The sequence below is a fragment of the Sarcophilus harrisii genome, chromosome 1 (genome assembly GCF_902635505.1).
Source record: "Sarcophilus harrisii chromosome 1, mSarHar1.11, whole genome shotgun sequence".
Taxonomy (NCBI): Eukaryota; Metazoa; Chordata; class Mammalia; order Dasyuromorphia; family Dasyuridae; genus Sarcophilus; species Sarcophilus harrisii.
In genome coordinates this window covers 633,042,874-633,064,453 of record NC_045426.1, presented here as the reverse complement: position 1 = coordinate 633,064,453, position 21,580 = coordinate 633,042,874, and the positions used below count along the sequence as shown (strand labels likewise).

Here is a 21,580-nt window from a genome sequence, read left to right as displayed (position 1 = left end):
GTCTTCTTATTCCTCCTAAGTGATTATAAGTTTATTAAGGGCAAGGACCCTATTATTTTTAATCTTTGTATCTCTAGTGCCCAACATAATACCTGAAAAATATATAATATGGGGCAGCTAGATGGTGCAGTGGATAGAGTGCTGGCCCTGAAGTCAGGAGGACCCGAGTTCAAATACAGCCTCTTAATACTTCCAGACACTTAATACTGCCTAGCTGTGTGACTCTGGGCAAGTCACTTAACTCCAATTGCTTCAGCAAAAAAAAAAGAAAGAAAGAAAAAAAGAGAAAAATATATAATAATAAATGATTGTTAAACTGAGTTGGATTTCCTTGTGCATAAAATATCTTTCATTTTATTTGGTTATTGTTATACAGTGACACATTTCCTCTAAAATTATCATGTGTACTTTTATTTTCTAGAAAAACTGTATGGTGACTTTTTGAGTTGGAAACTGGAAGAAACACTTGCTCAGTTTCCCTTACAACCAGGAAAGACAGCAACATTCACTGTAAATATCAAAGTAAAATTGGATTTTTCCTGTCAGGAAAATCTTTTGCAAGATTTCAATGATGGTAAGTTTCCTTTTCCCATTTTATTTCATTCAGTTTAAATCATAAGCATTTATTAAATGTCTGTTACATTGTTAGACACTTTGATAGATAGATACTGTGCAAAGACAAATTATCACAGAAGAGGAGACAATCAATATGCAGAGGGCATTCTTTCAGTTTTTTTCATAGTATATGAGGACCAAGAGAAACATACTCCTGATTGTCTATCAGGAGTTTCTTGATCTTGCCATGTAAGCAGACAGTCTTTTTTTACTTTTTCTTCCAATCATACATTTCTCTGATATCCTTCACTTCATTGATCCTCCTGAACAAGTATGAACAAGCTAACTAGGCTGCTTTCTGTTGTCCTATGGGTAAGGAATATGTCATCACTGATGTATTTTTTTAAATAAACAAAGTAAAATAAAACAAAACCAAAAACCTGATGTTTAAAAAAAAAAAAAAAAAAAAAAGAGAGGCATTTGTTCCAAAGCGAATCTTGGAGTTACTAAAAGAACTGTCTTATTTCACAGCCTGTTTTTATCATCTTTCTATTTAATCCTGGGGTCAGCTGACTGTTCACTTACAAAGTCTGTCCCAGAGATATGTGGTTATGAATAAGTTCTCTGTTCACATATCCAAGTCATATAAAAATATCTTCAGTGATGAAGCAGCAGAAGTGACCTGATGATTATTATTATCAGGCAAAGATTAAGTTAGGGAGATATATGCTCATCAAGGGTGTTTGTCTCTGTCATGGGGGAGGCTCAGCCCAGAGTCTAAGGCAAAGAGAGACTCCTTAAAGATGGTGAAATTCTCTAGATGCCATCGTCTGCAGATGACATTTTAGTGATTACATCAGGCCCCTTATAGTTATAGGTCCTTAATCATTCAGATGAGCTTCGATTGACTCTCCAGGGAAGAGAAAAAATGGAGTTGTTTCTATGGGGTTGTTCCATCTTTATCAAAAAACAATTATGTACTAATAATAAATTACATGAATGTGATGTTTTAAGAATTGTGGGTCACTTTTCTTCTAATTCTTTGAAGTAGCTAGTGAAGCCAGCATTCAATAGTGGAGTCAGAGGACCTGACCTGAATTCCCATTTATCCTTTCTTAGGTTCCTTATGTATAAAATGAGGGGCTTAGACTAGATGACCTCTGAGATGCTTCTAGTTCTAAATCTATGCTCCTATGATTTATGATTGTAATATTTCCATTGTAAAAATAATAAAACCCAAGCTCAGAAAGGATGTCCAGTGTCATAGGGCTAGGAAATGACAGAGACAAACTCAAACTCAGATATGGTTAGTGTTATTAAAGGACGCCTAGTATTCCTTTTTAAATATTTAATTAAAATTGTTTTTAAAAAATTTAAGAGGATATTAATTTAAATTCCTTTTATACTACTTTCTTTGGCAAATTACTTTACTTCCCTGAGCCTTAATTTTGCAGAATGAAACCATTGGATTAGATCATCTTTAACATCCCTTCAAGTTCAAAATCATTTTATCCTTTGAGGGTAATAATTGGACAGTTACGCTGTTGCCACATCCAACATTTTCACCTCCCTACTCAGTAAATCAAATGGCTCCTCATCACCTCCAGCATCAGATACAAAATTCTCTGTTTGGCATACTAAGTTCTTCATAACCTAATTCCTTCTTATCATTCATAGCCTTCTTATACCTTATTCACCTTCACTTACTCATCTACACCTCACTGTTTCATAAATTCAACACTCAATTTCTTAGCTATGGGCATTTTCTCCAGTTCTCCATGCCCATAATGCTTTTCTTCATCATCTCTGCCAACTGATCTCCCTCACTTCACATCTTGACTAAAATTCCCTTTTCCATAGGAAGCCTTTTCTAACCTCTTTTAATTCTGATGCCTTCCATCCATTAATTATATCTTGTCATATATAGCGTGTGTGTGTGCGCGCACATATGTGTGTATGTGTTTTGAAGTTTCCCCTGATTGGATTGTGAGCACTTTCACTTCAATTCAGTAAACATTTATTAAGTACCTACTTTGTGCCAGGTATTGTGCTTAAGTGATGGAGGGGAATACAAATACAAGCTGATAGTAAAGTAGTCTCTGCCCTTAAGGAGCTTCCATTCCAGTGGGAGAAGAGGACATGTCAAAGAGGAGCTACTCATCTTGGGATAACAAACGTGGAGGCATTGTGGGGTATTTCCAGACACTCAGGAGTGCAACCTGGAGACTAATATAAAGACATGTCTAGTGTGGACCTTCTTAAAAAGATGGTTCTGGGAGGAACCGTAGTGGGTATATGGAGTCCGGGGGTGGAGTGAATTTTGAGAGTGAAGAGTTTCCTAAGGTCATTTTAGAGAAGATCCAATTGAGTTAGGAGTATAACCTAGAAAAGAATGAAAGAATCTGGACTAACTCCTATCTGAAATCCTTTCCCGGCAGAATGGCAAGTGGTCATGGATCCTGTACTTGAATATTTTCTGCTATGAGGGACTTCATTGCATTTTTGGATAGATCTAATTATTGGGTAGTTTTTCCTTGAATCAAGCAAAAAAAAAAAAACAAAAAAAAAACAACAACTACCTTTTTGTATCTTCTATCCTAGTAGAAGACTATTCCTAATTTTTTTTAATTCTTAATTTTACTTCCACTAGTGTACATTGGAGAATTAAAACAATAATTTAATCCAGTTTTCATTTAATAATCTTTTAAGTAGTTGGAGATAGTCGTCTTATTCCTGATAAATGCTAACCAGGCACCTGAAATGAGTTATTTACTAAAATTGGAAATAATGAATTGATCTCTGAATTTCCTGAAAGATGAGGCAAAAATGGAAACATTTTTGTTGCTTTTTGTCTTCCAAAAAAATTTCAACAGAGGAAACACTATTGGAGTTTCTCAGAAATAAAATGAACTTTCTTGTGATAATGTGAATTCCCTATTATCCAGACCCTAGAAGATCACTTTTTGAGATGTCATATTCATAATTGATACATTAGCTCTGGGTCATGGATTTGATTATTTTTTAATCCTTTCCTGTTTTGGAATTCTGGGATTCTAAAAATCACATAACTTCTAAGATTTTTAAATTTTGTAGATATCATATTTAATGTTGATCTAATGATGTTATTAAATATTTCTGAAAGAATTATGGGAAAAAACTTTTTTTGCTGAATATGTTAAAACCTAGTACCATCAAAGAAACATTATGGTGGAAAGATGAATAAATCTAAGAGGATTTGAAATAAAAATCCCCTCCTCCCCCCAGTGTTTGTAAATTTGTTTAAGATGCTATGTTTGAATAAGGTTTCATATCAACTGACAGAAGGTTACTAAGAGTTTGGGAAGGGGGAGGAAGTTATGTATAGTGGGGTGTTTGGAATAAATAGAACTGACACCTGCCCTAGGAATGCTTGATTAGTTGTTCTCCCAGGTGGTAGGTCTTGACAAATGGTCTTCCTACTGTGAAGGTTTGGATGTGAGAAACGGAGGAAAAGGTGATGGTGGCTTCTGATTTTGACCATCTGGGTCATATTTTTAGTCTTCAGGATGCAGTTTGGAATTCTGGGAGGCAGAAATCTGAACTCGCTGACTAATTTTGCCATTTTAGTGACTACATGCCAATTTAATTGGGGATTTTAAGGGAGCAATATGGAGCTGGGTTTAGCAATTCACCTTTTGTTTCCTACAAAACAGGGCATTGAATAACTTTAGGATGATGATTATCAAACAATTTATAAGCTGTTTGAAAGCATTCCATGCCTCAATCAAATTTCTGGTATTAGTAGCACATATATAATAGAATATATATATGTTAATCCAATATGAGGCCTTTTAGGTGCACTTTGAGGATTGAAGTCAGTTCAGAAAGGCAGCATCATTTACAATAAAGGGTTTGTAGTCAAAAGATTGAGGGTTAGATCCTAGCTCTGCCTTTTATTACTTGTGTGATATTGGCTTAGTGACTTTCTCTCCTCTGGGCTTTAGTTTTCTCTTCTGTGTGATGAGGGAGTAGCATTAGATATCCTCTCAAGTTTCTCCTGTACTGTCTTACCATCATGCAACAAATTGTATAATAAAGAATATAAATATAGAAGTGCTCAAAATTAGTTCAGTTCAATAGCAATTTTTTATTGCAACAAATAATTATTAGTATTTAATAGATGCACATTGGGCTAGGAAGTGGTAAATGCAAAGGTAAATGAGGCATGAGCTTACAATCTAGGAACAGGAATAGGAATAGGACACTAATAGTGATAAATGCAACACAAATCAGAATGTGATAAATACAAAAAGGGAACATAAAGAATTTTTAAATGAGAAAGGATTCACATACTTGGAGAAGCAGAGAAGCTTCATGATGGAGATTGCATTGTAGCTGGGTCTTGATTGATTGATAGGATATCAACAGGCCAAGATGGGAATATGGGAAGAAGGCCATTCCAGACTTGGTGGAATATATTCATGTGAAGATGGATGCTATAGTTTGGCAAGCTTCTGCAAAGACCTTTTTCACATAAAGTAAATCTGATAATAGAAGAGAAGCCTCCACCATATGTTCCTTTCATGCACGTCCTCAGCAAGTGATTGGATTGTACAATACTAATTCCTTAAAAACTCTTATTCGTGATGGAACATGATCGATGTCTTCTAGTTATTCTGTTATGATTTTCAAGGGAGTTATCCTCATTAAAACTTTGCAATGCCATTGAGTATGACTGTGAGAAAAGAAGTTCACTTTACTTGTCTCCTTCTGAGGATAGATAGGATCAACAAGAAGAATTTTTAAAGCTATATTAGAGAGAAAAAGAAGAAGAGAAATAGAATAGAATTTGTGGTGGAATGCTCTATGTTAACTAATCAGAGAGACACAGGAATGCTGCTCAGTTCTTTTTTTCATTGTATTTTCCACACCAAAAAGAGTATCTTTGACCTAGAAAGGGAAGCATAGAAGTTGTTGATACCCAAGACAAGTGAGGAGGCTAGCTTTTTCCAGTGAGTTCAAGTCCTTTTACCCAGATGATCAGCATCCTTGCATAATGAATTAATTAGCAGATATCATCACACATCCCCTGTTCTTAATCTTACATCATGGAGAATAGAAGAGGCAATGTGGTATTAGACAAGGGCAAATATTGTAACATTTCAAAGTAGAGAAGAGAATTGAACCTGGACAACATAGAACACTGAGCTCGATTCAAAAAACCATCAGCCTTTTAGAATGTTGAGAACAAGATGGTTATTGGACATGTGGAAAAGAAAGTGATGATCACAGAGAGCCAGCATAGTTTCATCAAGGACATATGTTGCCAGGTTAACTATATTTTCTTGTTTTGACCATGTTACTAAACTAATAGATTAGTGGAATGATATAGATTTAGTTTAGTTAGATTTTAGGGATACATTCGATGAAGTCTCCAAGTTTCTGATGCTCATATTGTGGAAAAGATGGAGAGATGTGGGCTAGACAGTAATATAGCTAGATGCATTTGGAACTTGCTAAATAACCAGACCTAAAAATAATTATTAATTGTTTAATATTTCTTGTTTCCAGTGAATATCCTCAGTGATCAGTGTTTGGTCTTGTGCTATCATTTTTTTTTTATCAGTGAGTTTAGTAATAGTTTAGATGAAGTACTTATCAAATTTGCAAATGCTATAAAGCTAGGAGGGACAATTAAACTATTGAATGATAATCAGGATCCAAAAATATCTTAGCAGGTTAGAACATGGGGCTGGATCTGATAACATGAAATTTAATAAAGTTTAACAATAGGTTTAAAAATCAACTGTACAAGTATAAGGTGGAGACATTTTTACAGTCCTTTTTTTCCCCTGAAGAACATCTGGGGACATTAGTGAACTGAGGGGAAGGGGAATGGAATAAATATTTTTATAAAGTCTATTATGTGTCAAGAATTTTTACAAACATTATCTCATTTAATCTTCACAGCAACTCTGGAAGTTAAGTGCTGTTATTATCCTCATTTTACATCTAAGGAAACTGATAGACACAAGTTCTGACTTGCTCAGGGTCACATTGCTAGTAAATATCTGTGTTCAAATTTGAACTTAGGTTTTTACTAATTCCAGGTTTAATGTTCTATCCACTGTCACAAGCTTAGTGTGAGTCAACATAGCTTCAAAAAGTAAGGAAGTGTGATATCTTTACTATATGCTATCTTTATCAGACCTTGACTTGTATTATTGTATTCAATTCTAGCCATATAAATTAGGAAGAACCCTGAGAAACTGTAACTTTTTGGAGGACAACAGTGTAGATGGGCAAAGAGCCTTTAGTTTGTGTTGTTTAAAGACCATTTGCAAAAACTGGATGTTTAGCCTGGAGAAAAGAGGGCTCAAGGGAACATCATTATTATATTATAGTAGTCTTCTTTGTGGAAGAGGGATTAAACTTGTTCTATTTGACCCAAATTAGGAAAACTAGAAACAATGGATAGAAATCTCAGAGGCAATTTTAGCTTGATGTCCAGAAAAACTTCCTAGGAATTAGAAAAGACAAAAGAAGGCTGGCTTGGGAGACATTGATTTTCCCTGTCTTTGGAAGTCCTTAAGCAAAGACTGGATGAATGTTTCTTGGACATGTTTCAGAAGGATTTAGAGATAGGGGGTGATATAGATTAGAGTAAATAGTTGTCTTCCAACTTCTATCATTTTGTGAGAGTCAGCTTTTGATCAGAAAACTGTTGGAAATACACGGGAGAGCTGTTGGAATACATGGGAGCCACCTGACAGTGGCTGCTGGAGATCCAACCCATAATGGATCTTCTTTTGTGAGAGGATGATACAAAGAGACTGAAAGACAGTTGCTGTTCTCTGTCCTCTTTGACTAAGAGGCAGTTGTGTTGTCTGACCTCTCCCTTCTTCCTCCAATTTATCTCATTCCAAGTCCGCAACACCTGTGTCAGCAAAGGCTGCCTTGCAACTCCTTCAGATGCTATGATCCACAGTTGTGGAAGCTCCTGGAGAATTGACCTGTCCCTTAACAAAAAATTGCAGATCTTTTCACAGCAATTTAGCAAGTTTAGAAGTCTAGTTTTGTGGAATTCCTTTTTGAAATTTTCAGATCCTTGAAATAATAATTTTAAACATTATATTTGTTGCTAATGTCTATCACATGAATAGAATGGAGAAATTGTTTTTCCCCCAAATTATGGAATTTCATAAAGATGTTGTCTAAAATGACAAGACAGGCTTTGTACAAGGGCTTTGCACATGGAAAATCGTTTAACATAATGGCTTTTTAAGTTCTGAGAATTAGTGTTTTGATAAGATAGGAGGATAAAATTCACCAGACAGCTTCCTTTTATTTGTGTTTTGAAAGAAAGTTTTATTTTCTCCTGTTTTTCGTTCCAAACATCATGTTAATTTGATTTTCTTGTTTACTTATTTTTATTTACTTATTTATTTTACTTATTTTAAAAAAGAGGTTATCTGATAATTAAATGTGACATTTGAGTTTAAACGAATGAGATATTTAAACATCATCTTCTTCTCTCTAATGCTGCTCTATGCCCTCCATGGGTTGAGAAATCTCTGTGGGCAAAAGCCAGTTTATATTTCATTTTTTCCTTTGTAGCCCTATTTTCTTGCTTAAGTTGTCTGGTAGTTTAAAAAAAAGTTAGGAGGAAATAGTAGAGTTAATTCATTCAGTCAACAAACATTTATTGTTTGATATGAAAAAGGATTTAGTGAGTTTCATCCTATTTTTTAAAAATAGCTTTTTATTTTTCTAATTACATGTAAAGATAGTTTTCAACATTTACCATTGCAAAGTCTTGTGTTCAAAATTTCCCCTCTCCCCTCTCTCACTTTCCTAGACAACAAGCAATCCAATATAGAATAAACATATGCACATCATCTAAACATATTTCCATATTTGTCAGGCTGTACAAGAAAAATTGGATCAAAAGGGGAAAAAAATGAGAGAAAAAAACCAAGCAAACAAACAACAATAACAATAACAAAAAGGCGATAATACTATACTTTGATCCACATTCAATCTCCATAGTTCTCTCTCTGAATAAGTGTTAGGTTAAGATTTATGAATTTGTTTCTACAGAATGGTTTGCTTCCACAACAAGACCTAAGATACCAGGTTGTATGAAAATGTTTAATAACAATGAATATAAAATGAATAACAATGAATTACAAAAAAAAAATGAAAAGAATTGGCAGTTCAGTTCTTACAATAAAAGCACTTAATGCATCCTATGATTAATATAACTATTAAGAGATACATAAACCAGAAGAGGAGAGGAGAAAGAATACATCACCGATTCGGGGAAGCACCAACTTTGCCGACCTCTGGTTGGGGAATCCCAGATTACAGCCCTGCAAGTCCTGATCAGGAGAGTCCCAGGCAGAACGTCCTCTCCATTGGTGAGATTCCAATTTGGTTATTGCTCTATCATGACTTAAATAGACCAGGTAACAAAGGTGACTACTGACTTCACTTTCTTGAGTAAATCCAGAAGTGGGCCAGACTGGCAGAGTCTGTCTAGAGGGAAACTTTACTCCTGGAGGGGCTAGTTCCAGTGTATAGATAGCCCGTCCATGGTGGATTTGACTGGAATCCACCCAGGACAATGTTCTTTAAACTATATTTGTTCCCAGGGTTATTCAGCAGCTGCAAAACAGAGGTGAATATAATAGTTCACTGTACTATAATTACCACAAGGACATGGAGGGAAACTGAAGGCTAAGGTTTATGGAATCTTATCCTTGTACCTATGTGTTATGGACCAGAACTCTGAACTTGACACAAAGGATTCTTACAAGGCACTAAGTCAGTGGAATTGATAGAGACAATAGTTATCTAATTTAGCATGGTTCAGTATGACTAATTTAATCCTACAAGGAGATGTTTATGGACCAGAACTTGAAACAAGGTGCAAAGTGGAATTGAGGAGACAGTGGTTAAATCTAGTTTAGCATTGATTTAATTCTACAACAAATAATGGTTTCCTAGTGATATAATGATTGGTTTGTACTCAATATGGGGCATATAAGCTAGAAGCCTCAGCCAGAGAGATTCAGAGACAAATAGACAGAAGGCTGGAGGCTGGAGTACATGCCCTTGGACTCAGACATATTCATCCCATCTCACATCACCTTGGTGGCAGGTTCTCCCCCTTCGCTTTCCAACTGAAACCAAGACTCTGGAAGGCCTCCAGAAAACTAGCCAAGCTCCAAGTGAAGGAGATAGGACTTTGAAAGAGACAGTAAAGGATTTGGACTTTAATCCCTGGCTGCACTTATGGTGATTACTGAATTGAAACAAAGGCTGCCTCCAGAGACCTCAAGAAAGCCTCAACAAAGAACATTACATTTTAGAGAGAACATTCCACCTATGTCTTTCAATGAAGATGGCTCTTTACATCACAAGTCTATTGGAATTGCCTTGAACTACCTCATTATTGAAAAGAGCCAAGTCCATCACAGTTGAGCATCATATAATCTTGTTGTTACTTTATACAATGTTCTCTTGGTTCTGCTCACTTCACTTAACATTCAGTCTGCTCATCATTTATTATAGAACAATAATAATGCATAACAGCCATATACCATAACTTATTCAGCCACTCTCCAACTGATAGGCATCCACTCAGTAACTGGAAACTGTTGCAAAAATTTTTGTACATGTGGGTCCTTTTCTTTTTTTTAGTATCTCTTTGGGATATAGACTCAGTAATAGCTCTGCTGGATCAAAGGGTATGTATAGTTTGATAACCCTTTGGGCATAATTCCATATTGCTCTCTAGAATGGTTGCATCAAGTTCACAACTCTACCAAACAGTACATTTTGGTCCCAGTTTTCCACATCCCATCCAACATTTATCATTATCTTTTCCTGTCATTTTAGCCAATCTGAGAGGTATGAAGTGGTAACTCAAATTTGTCTTAATTTGTATTTCTCTAATTAGTAGTGATTTAGAACTTAATATAATTTTAAAAAATTGATTCCACCATGTATTTTGTGGATGAGGAATATAAACTCAAAGAAATTAGGGCTTCCTCTATGTCTTTGAGCTAGAATTTGAACTTGGGTCTTTTGATTTGAAATTCAGTTTTTTTCCCCCTTCTTTACATGTTATTCCCTCATGAAGTCAGTTATTGTTTAGAAGTTATAATACCTTCTACTTGATATGACCCTTGCAAGTATTTCTTTTTCCTTTTAAACTTTTCTGTCAGATTATTCATTGTGTTTTTGTTATGCCCAGTGGTTTATTTGGCTGTACTTCTTTGTATTGCAAGGGAATGGAAAGTTAATGATTCACTATAAAGCTTTGATGAGTTTTATATTTAGGCCAAGCTACTTCCAAGACTCCTGAATCACAAATGATAATTTATCAGAAGACTTATTAGCTAAGGAAAGGTCAGCTGCTCCTTCAGCCCCAGATTATTGGCTTTACAGCAGTGATAGTGGTGGTGGTGGTGGTGGTGTGGAGATAAGAAATTTCTGGGATCATAGGAAGCCCTGAGATTCTGCTCAAATTGCAGACAACATTGACTGGTTTAATGGTCTATGGAAGTGTGTCTACCCTGAGGCTAGCTTCTCTTGCAGGTGTGAGGGTTGACTCAGATCTCTGGCTTGAAGTCAGGTGAAAAAATAACTCTTATGAATTACCCTAGAGAGTTGGAATGCAAATTCAGGTGTTTGTCATTCACCTAGAACCTTGGAAACATCTTAAAGGCAATCACAGCTAGCAATAACACATTAGGTTCTAAATCTCCATATACTAGTTACTGGAAGCCAAATGTTTCTTTGGCAATTCAGTTGGCTGTACTAACTTAGCCAGTGATTCATCCTGCAAGTAATGGGCTAAGTTGTCATCTGAGAGAATTGAAAACTACTTCTATCTAATGAGGAAATGAATGCTTTCAGTATATTGCTGTACATGGTCTGCTGGTACTTCCCTGTGGCATGGAGAGCATAGACAGGATGTTTCAATGGGACCCAAGCATGTAATATACTTTCTCACCAATCCCTGAAGTAAGTTGCCTAAAGTTAATACTTGAGAGTTGTCCTGACTTTTTCTTAAATATTCTTTTCTTTTTGTTTTCATAAGGTGAAATGTAGTTTATCAGTAAAAGCATTTATATTTTGTCACAAAATCCCAACTGTTGTTATATTCACGTACTTATTCTTATATAATTTTATAATCCAAATTACAAAACAGAATTATTGAGTCAAATTGCAAAATATAAGTATAGAGATGAGATCTGTGATTTTGTTGACATGAACAACTCTGAATTAAGGAAACTTTATTCTTCTTTTTTTTTTTTTCCTGAGGCAATTGGGGTTAAGTTACTTGTCCAGGGTCACACAGCCAGGATGTGTTAAGTATCTAAGGTCTGATTTGAACTCAGGTCCTCCTGACTTCAGGGCTAGTGTTCTATCCACTGCACCACCTAGCTGTCCCTAAGGAAACTTTTTTTGCTAATATAGGTTGGCATTTTGTCTGCTCAGCATTAAAGAATTCTCTTAAGTCAGGAGCCTGAGTGATTTGTCTAGGATCACTTAGAAAATATGTGAGAAAAAGGATTTGAAAACAGGTTTTTTTTTCCTGGTTATTCAGGTGGCATGGTAGAGGGAATCTCAGGCTTGGAGTCAAAGACATCTTAGTTCAAGAACTGAATTCAAATCTAAAATTAGACACTTCTGGCTTTCTCACTTGTTTAAGTCACATAACCTTTCATTACCTTAGTTTTTCCAATTTTAAAATGGAGATAATGATAACACCTATTTTATTGGGTTGTGAGGATTAAATGAGATGGTATTTATAAAGCCCTAAGTACATAGTAAGTACTGAATAAGTGTTTATTCCCTTCTCTTTTTGATTTAAAGCCAATTCCTTATCCTTAATCTTATACTGCAACTTATAAAATACTATGTGAATTTGATGATGATGAGACAACTGTTTTTGGAAACAGGCAGTCCTGCCAAAGAAGAAAAAAATTTTTTTGAGCAAATTGATAGCTATGCCCAGGAATTAGAACATGGTAGCACTGTGTTTGTATGATGTATTGTACAAACTAGCAAAAATACTTATGTAAGGTTGACACCAAATTGGCCCCAGATTCATTTGTTGTTCACTTAGCCAATTAATGAAACAATAACCTTTAATTTACAGTGTCCCTTTGAATACGAGACTCAAAGCAAGCTAATCTTGAACTAAGTATTTCACACCACCATTCACTCAGAAGGATTAAATTTGTTCTTAATCATAGGTGACAAATCTATAAGCAATGGATATATAGGTTGTAATAGGGGCAAATTTAGACTTTAGATATAAGGAAAAAAATTCCTACCAGTTAGAACCATTTCAAAATGAGATGGACTGTATCTCTCTAACTGTATGTTTTTACCTTACTGGAGTTCATCAGGCAGGGTTTGGAAGTTCACTTGGTAGATGTGTGATAGTAAGGATTCTGTTTCAGATAGACTGTGACCACTGAGATTAATTTTTTCTTGAGATGATTTTCTAACAAGCCTCAAAAAGAACTTGGATGATCACTGGCAAGATTTCTTTTAGTGTTTTCAAGTTTGGACAACGCTTCAATTAGATGATTCTTTAGGTCCTTCTCCAGCTCCAAGATTCTCTGATTCTATTATGGTTCTTAGCCTTTAAAAAAAAAGAAACGAAAAGGACTTTAGCAATTGGATGGTTGAGCTGAGCACTCTATAGATATTATAGGAGAAGGAAGAAATGATGATCAGAAATAAAAAAATGATTTTTGATGGAATGTGAATGGAATTCTGGTGAAATCACGTATCTTATAAAATATCAGAATTTCAAAAGGAAACTTTATAAAGATGATAAGATAATGTGGCTTTGAGCCACAATAAAGTAAAAAAAAAAGCCTGTCAAATACAAAAATTGAAATAACCCTTGTCAACTTTGTTCTCTTGCCAACAGTCTATATGCCACTCATAAAGCCCCTCAGTATTTTATGAAGACCCCAATTTTTCCTCTGGGATTTCTTTTATTGAATACTTTTTCACTTAGGGGAACATTGTTGAAGATTTTTATTTGGAGGGTCATCATTTATATTTATGTCTCTTCTACTGTATGATCTGGACTGAATCACCCCATTCCTCCTTCAGTTAGTTTCATTGTTTTTGTACTTTGTATAGCAGAAAGGTAAGGAGCTTTTGCTAAAGCTGGAAAGACAAGAGGCAAACATTTAAACTCTGACATTATATTATACCAAGAATCTTAAAAATCAGAGACTTGGGAAGCTATTAAATAAGGAACAATTATTGGCATTTCTGGTTTAACTAAGACAAGTAACAAGAAAAAAACTGAATCATGGATATGAAAGTAGGTGTCTTAGCCATGCTTACTGAGCTAATTATAGTTGACAAACATATAGTCTGTAGATTTATATTGAGAAGACAGTTGTTGAAATGAGAATAATACAGAACTAAAAGACACATGTGGCAGAATTTTTGGTGAGGAAGGCACAAAGTTAGAAAACATATGAAAAATGGAATAATCTGAGAATGAATATTGGAAGTTGAATACAGTAGATGCTTTTCACTGTTCTGCCTAAAGAAAGCTCAATCTTGTGTGGTAATGAAAACTTGTTAGTAGTCTTTTATTATCTTCAGCAACTTTATTATTTCAACTGTACAGAAAGTCATTTTGTTTTTGTTTCTCTCACTGCTTATTGGTCTGTCCACTTTCATCATCTTGTATGCTTATGATGCCATCTTGTTGGGTTTTTTTTTTAAGGTTTCACATTGTTCATATTGTCAGCCAAGTAGTCCTTTGTGGCATATTTGTTTTCATTTGGATTCTTTTTAGTGACTAGTCCAGTTTTTATAAATCAGGCATACAGTCTAATCTCCTTCATTGCTAGATGAAGGTAGATAAAAATTCTACCTCATCCTCCCACTTTTTGAATCCTTCTAATGAGCTACCAGGCTGGTCTTTTTCTTCCCTTTTTCCCCTTCTCCTTCGTGTGTGTGGGCAGAAAATAGACATAATCATTCTTCATTTCTCTGCAGCATCTTTTGGTAGCTCTGGCCCTGCACACGAGGCAGAGCACACTCTGGAAGCTGCTTGTTGTGGTCGAAACTGCACTGTTCAGAACAGTTGATGTGGATTCATTCTTCACAGTCAGACATCTGGGTAGTGAGCCTCTGCTGCTGAGACTTTTTGTCACATGCCTAGCTCATGGCCTGCCAGTTTGCATCTTGTTGTGGCACTGCAGCTTGGTGTGGCACTTGAGGAAGATCTGTATATCTGGTAGAACTGGGGTATTGGTGTCGCCCATATTTTTAGGGTTGGGGGTAAAAGTAATTTTTTAAATTAATAATGGCTGGCCTCTTTACATCCCTTTGCAGTAATGTCAAATTCTAAATAAATGTAGCAAAATGTTATACTTAAAATCCTAGAAGACTGATTTCATAATTGTTTCTGAGCTGATGGTGATATGGAAGTGGTGTTTAAGGAATATTAGTTTGATAAAGACAAACCGAATATATTAGAAAGGGAAGCTCTGTAGTCAATGAGGCAATCATGGCTAACTTTCTAGTAATCTACATTTAAGTTGCTATGATACTGGATAAGATCAATAGTTCTAAAAGCAGATAATAAAAATAGAAAAGTTGGAAAGACCTTAGAGATAATTCCATCCCATTCTTTCCCCACCATTTTATTTTACAAGTAATTAAACTGAGGTTTTAGAAAAATTAAGTTATGTGTCATATGGCAAATTAAAGTCAGAAACAAGTCTTAACTGCTCTTCTCCTAACTAGAGACTAACATTCTTTCTGTTATACTGTTGCTATCAGGAATGCTCATGTGCCTGATAAGTTTTGTTTTTAAGAGAAAAAGCTTATTTGTAACTATGAAGCAGTGTAATCCATGCAAAGAGAACTCCCAAAGTTGTTTTTGCCTTAGATTTTCTTGTTTGTGGAGATTTGTAAAGTTTGGAAATTGATTCCCTATAGGTTTGTTGTCTTTCCCTATGATTCAAATATTAACAAGTGAGTTTCTCTTAAGTTCTTAAATAATAATTATAAAGTTCAGCATTTCATTGTCCTCTGTATTCTTTTAAAGTCTAAAAAAATTACTTTAAAAGGTAATATACTTTTCCACCTTTATTCACTGAACTCTTACCCATCCTGTAACCCTTACCATACATTTTTGTCTATTAAAATTATCTGTGCTTATGTCTTCTTGCTCTACTAAATTATTGAGTTTCATAGGGGTGGGTGATTACCTAAAATATGTATCTTCTCCACCTAGTACGGTACATTTCTCAAAATCAGTTCTTAATGAATATTGAATGAATAGACTTTGATGTTTATAGTGAACCATTGATATTAGGTAGTACAGAGAATAGAGTATGGACTTTGGAGTCAGCAAATCCTGAATTCAGATCCTGCCACAAACATTTATTAGCTTTCTGTCCTTTGGCAAATTATTTAATTTATCTGTATTCCTCAGTATCTTGATGTGAAAAATACAGATAATAACAGCATCTACCTCACATGAGAAAATGAGATAATATTTGTGAAATATTTTGTAAGCAAGCCCTAAAGCTTTTTGGAAAACAGCTATTTTTAATAATGATAATAACAAGAATAATAATTGTAATAATATTTTATTTGCCTACCCTGATTAACTTGAAAAAATTCTTACACTCATGTGTAAATTGATTTTGCATCATGCCGCCTCAAGTATTCCTTTTGAAGCTTAATGAATGGGGAAGGCATAAAATTATAGTCCAGGCCTGATAATGGAAATTCCTTTACATGTTTTCTAAGGAGGAGACATGTGTGATCTGTTGGAAACATCAATTTAAGTAAAAAATTTATGATCCTGTCATTTTATTTTATTTTTTGCTGAGGCAATTGGGGTTAAGTCACTTGTCCTGGGTCACACAGCTAGAAAGTGTTAAGTCTGAGGCCACATTTGAACTCAGGTCCTCCTGACTTCAGGGCTGGTGCTCTATCTGCTGCGCCACCTAGCTACCCCAATCCTGTCTTTTTAACATAGTTCTTGTACCAAACTTGACTAGGCGGCCAGGTACTAAAGTATGTGTGTGAGAAATTCTTTGCTCCTTTCATAGAGAAGAAATGCTTTGTTCTAACAACTTTTAATTTTTCAGATTATAGAAGAGTTGTGGTCTGAAGTTATGGTTTTTAATGTAAGAAGTTTGCCTTTGCATATGTATATTTTTAAAAAATGGATTTTTTCTTAATGTTTAGTGAATAGGAATATTGTTGAATCATAGAATTATAGACCTTATGTTGATTCAAGCTGCAGGCAGCATGTGAATCAATAGTGTGGAATCTTTATTAAAAATACTACTTAGGATGTTAAGTTATTTTGTTAGCAATGTAATGTCCAAAGCTAATTTGTGGATGAATCTTAAGAATCAACTATATGTCTTTTGCCAAGCATAGTGAATGGGCACATAGTAGGTACAACAAATCAACATTTGTTGATTAATAGTATATTCCTTCTTTTTTTCCTATTTATTCTATATATAGTATTTTTGTTCATTTTTTTTTTTTCCTCCATTAGATGCTGAACATACACCACAAATGTAATCTCTTTATGAACTGGTGAATTTCATTAGCTTATGGCAAACTTGGTGATGATCATCTGGTTCTTTAATAGACAGTCATTACCTTCAAAGGAACTTGCTTACATTCTAATGGGCGAGACAACATTCAAACAAATATATACAAGATATATAGGAGATAATTAACAAATGGAGGCACTAGAATTTCTTTTGAGAGATGTAATGTTTTGTTCTTGGAACTGACAGGGTACCAGTGTCATTTTATTGAAGAATATGTATCAGAAAGTAAGATGTAAAAAAACTAGAAATATAGGATGTGGCTAAGTTAAGAAAGCCTTTGAATGCCAAAATTTGTGTCTGATCCAGGAGACAATAGGGAGCCACTGGGATTTATTAAATAGGAAGTGACATAGTTGGACTTGGGCTTTAGGAAAATCATTTCAGTGACTGAATGGATGATGAATTAGACTGCAAAAGAAACTTGAGATCCACCAGCAAGCTATTATAATAGTCTAGGCATGATGATGAAAGCTTGTATCATAGGAGTGTCAAGTGTCAGAGAAGACAATGGGTGTCTACAAGGGTTATTTCAAAGGGAACATCAGTAGGCCTTTGTAACAGTTTGTAAATGGGAGATGAAAGATAGTAAGGAATTTTGAGGCTGAGAAACTGGGAAGATGATTTTGCATTTGTGATTAATTGGGAAACTGGGGAAGGAAGGAGTTGAGGGGAAAAGATAATGCACTTCTTTTTGAACAAGTTGAGTTTAATATACCTTAAACTGTAATTTTTCTGGATGTCCAGCTAGAGATGTCTGAAAGGAAGATTGAGATGCAAGATTAGAGGTTAGCAGAGAGACTGGGGCAAGAGAGGTAGATATGAAAATCAACAACACAGACACAGTAATAAATTCATGGGAAACTTATGCGATCACCAAGTAAAGTGATTTAAAAGGAGAAAGGTATCCAGGACAGAACCCCGAGCCTCATCTATGATTAGAGAGCATGATCTATATAGGAGTCTAGCAAAGGAGTCTGATCAGATAGATAGGAAGAGAACCAGAAGAGAGGAGTGCCCAAAATCCAGAGAGAAGAGAGTATCAATGGGGAAAAAGGGCTGAGCAGTGAAATCCATAGAAGCTTAGTGACAGGTGCAAGATTAACACAGTGTTAAGAGAGTGAGCACTGAATTTAATCAGAAGAGCTGGGAGCAAATGTAAGTTCTCCCACTTAATATCTTTGTGATCTTAGACCTGTCACTAAGCTTCTATGGATTTCAGTTTTTTCCTTTGTTATATGAAGGAATTGCAGTAGAAGGCCTTTAAGTTTCCTTTCAGTTCTAAATCTATGATCCTATAATTATATGACCCTATAACTGATAGCATTTGGGAATTGGGTGGGGGTGGGGGGTTACATCAGAGTTGGGAAATTAAAAAGATGTGTGAAGTCTTCATGGATCCCATGATGTACTCTGATTATAGCTGTCATGTGTCTTTTCATTGCTTTTTTGGGTCCTGTATTTTGATTCTTTCAAAATTTGTTTCTTTAGCCTCATACATAGGATACTAAAAATACTCTCATTAGGAATTCACAAAGTCCATGATAAGTAGGGTTTGTCCTGAGAAATCAAGCCTATATTGCATTGTAGAGATCTTTCTTAAATTGTTACTTCATCCTGAAGTTGTCAGCTTTGCAACTTTAGTAATATGGCTGACTGATTGTTTAATGAAGAAATAATTACTTTCTTCATCTTTCAGGAATGCGCAGCATTTTTACAGCTCTAAAATCATTACAGAAAATCTTGCTGTGATGGATGTACCAAGCTTTCAACTTGGTTGATCCATTTATTCCTCTCAATGGGGGGTGAGCACATATTTTTATTTAGACCAAGACTCTGTCTTTCATATTCCTTGTTTTCATTTGTGTACATTCTTAGGAGGGAGCTCCAGTCAAACAAAAGTAGAAGCACTACTTGTTTTTCCATTTTTTATAAATCTATTCTCCTTAAAGTTTAGTTCCCTCATAAATAAAATGGAAGTAAGTCTAGTTCTATTCATTTTAAAGGGGGCTGGCTATGAGGCCTAGATATAATAAAGTATGTAGAGTGCTTTATGAATAATAGTAACTATCATTTATATAGAATTTGAAGATCTACAACGTATTTTTCTGAAAAACTTCTGTTCATCTCAGAGAAGAGGATGAGATGAAGAAGGAGGAAACTGGTGATGGGTAGATATAATATGCCACTGGTAAGCATACCAATGATTAGTGGAGAACCACAATGGGAGAAGGTGAAGAGGAGATTCTGAGAATGTCAGATGGAGACAAGTTAATGCTGTCTATACTGCCTCAGTGTAGGAAACTGGATCACACCTCTTATGGACTGTCTGAGTTGGAGACCAGGGTATTTGAGAGAGAAAGGGGACAATCAGGTCTGTACTGGTGGAACTATAATGAAATAAATAATAAAATTGTGCGTGGGACTTTAAGGGACAACAATGTAGGACAGCATCCATGCTGTTATGAGGAGTCTCTTCGGTCTCTGGTATTACCCCACAGGTTACAAATGAAGCAAGAAAGGGGATTGTCTCTGCTCCAGACTGCCTGTTAGTATTCTAGGTCTGTGCGGCTACCTCAGTCTCTAAGAAGATGATTAGTATTTAATATGGAGTACGGAAGCATGTATGAATTTTAATAGTAGTCAAGCTGAGCTAATAATAATTCTTTTATATACTGAGGACTGCTACTGACTTTGCTTTAGGCAGGTAAGTAATATAGTGGATGGAGTATAGGACTAGGAATCAGAAAATCTGGGTTACAGTCTTGTCTTATATAGTTGTTTGACTGTTCAGGAGACTTCTTGGTGTTTGTTTTCTCCTTTGCAAAATGAGGTTAATAGTATCTATCTCAGAAGGTTGTTGTGAGACTTAAATGTGTTAGCATATATAAAGTGTTTTGCAAATCTCAAAGCACTATATAAATATTAGCTATTCTTCTTCTTCTAAACTATTAATATTTTACTGAGGGCAGAATGAGTCCAAGGAGGTTTCCAAGGTATCATAATAAATTTCTGCTGTTCTTCCTGGCCTATGGATATATGTTGTGAAAGGGTGGAGAGCTATATGTTCAATATCTTCCCATTATTTTCCTCCCATTTCTGGAAAAGAGCTGATAATAAGTCTTGGAATCTGAGTTTGTAGAAACATCAGAAGTCATTAATGCAATGTCTATCACTTGCAGCCTTTGTAACAGGTGAATTGTCCATTCACTTTCTGCCAAAATACATTCAATAACAGATCACTACCTGAAGAATCATCACATTTTCGAGCTAACTTGGACCTCTGAGATCTTCTTCAACTCCCTAATTTTAGTATTGAGAAAATAGGTATTGAACAGTGAAGTAACTTCCTTAAAATTAAGCAATATTAGTAGGAGTCAAATTTACATCTCCTGACTCCAGATTTTAAGTTTTTCTTTTCATATTTCAGTGTTTGTGTAACAGCCTAAGTGAATGCAGAATTAATATATTCCCCAATGATGCCATTTTGTGCAAATGCTCCTTGGAGAAAAAAAAAAAAGTATTGGACCTTGGAGTTCAAAGTTGTGAGTTGCATGTGGGTTCTTTACCTTACTGTTGTAGAATTCCACATTTGTGTCCCCTAGGACAAAATGTGAGAGAGATATTATGCCCTAGATGTATGAATTGGATGTTATGTCATAATTATTCATACTTTTGTTTTTGCTTAGCAAATGTTTTGATTAAGATTTTTTGGAGTCAATTGACTTATTATTTGAAGGGGAAGCACTTTGGTGGTAGTTTAGGATCTTCTGTGTGAAGCAGTAGGAAAGGATTAGCCCTTATGCTTCAGTGTATGTTCAGCTGGGTGAATAAGCAAATGAATTACCTATATTTTGGTGCCTAAGTAAATCAGAGAGAAAGAAAGAGAGAGGGAGAGAGAGAGAGAGGGAGGGAGGGAGGGAGGGAGGGAGGGAGGGAGAGAGAGAGAGAGAGAGAGAGAGAGAGAGAGAGAGAGAGAGACAGACAGACATAGACACGCAGAGAGACAGAGACACAGAGAGAGAACACAGAGAGTGAGAGACACACACACACTCACATAGAGAGAGGCAGAGAGACAGATAGAGACACTGAGAGAGACACGCACCACAGACAGAGAGAGAGAGAGAGAGACAGAGAGTGAGAGACACACACACACACACACACAGACATAGAGAGAGGCAGAGAGACAGAGACACAGACAGACAGAGACATGGGGGGGGAACAGAGAGAGACAGAGACAGAGACAAATAGAGACACAGAGAGAGACAAAGAGAGACACACACACAGAGACAGAAACAGAAAGAGACAGAGAGAGAGGGTGGAACAAAGACACAGAGACAAGGGGGGAACAGAGAGAGACACAGGGTGGGGAACAGAGAGAGAGAGAGACAGAGACAGAGAGA

At 35.6% G+C, this 21,580-nt stretch overlaps 1 protein-coding gene across 3 annotated transcripts in view; it reads left to right on the top strand.

Moving 5' to 3' along the window:
• Nucleotides 1-21,580, top strand: part of TRAPPC9 (trafficking protein particle complex 9) — a 955,484-nt gene that overhangs the window by 240,864 nt on the left and 693,040 nt on the right. For all 3 annotated transcript variants that reach the window (XM_031955139.1, XM_031955089.1, XM_031955202.1), the window contains one exon: nucleotides 422-574. In XM_031955139.1, the coding sequence (XP_031810999.1) occupies nucleotides 422-574 (153 nt within the window). The remainder of the gene's footprint in view (nucleotides 1-421; nucleotides 575-21,580) is intronic.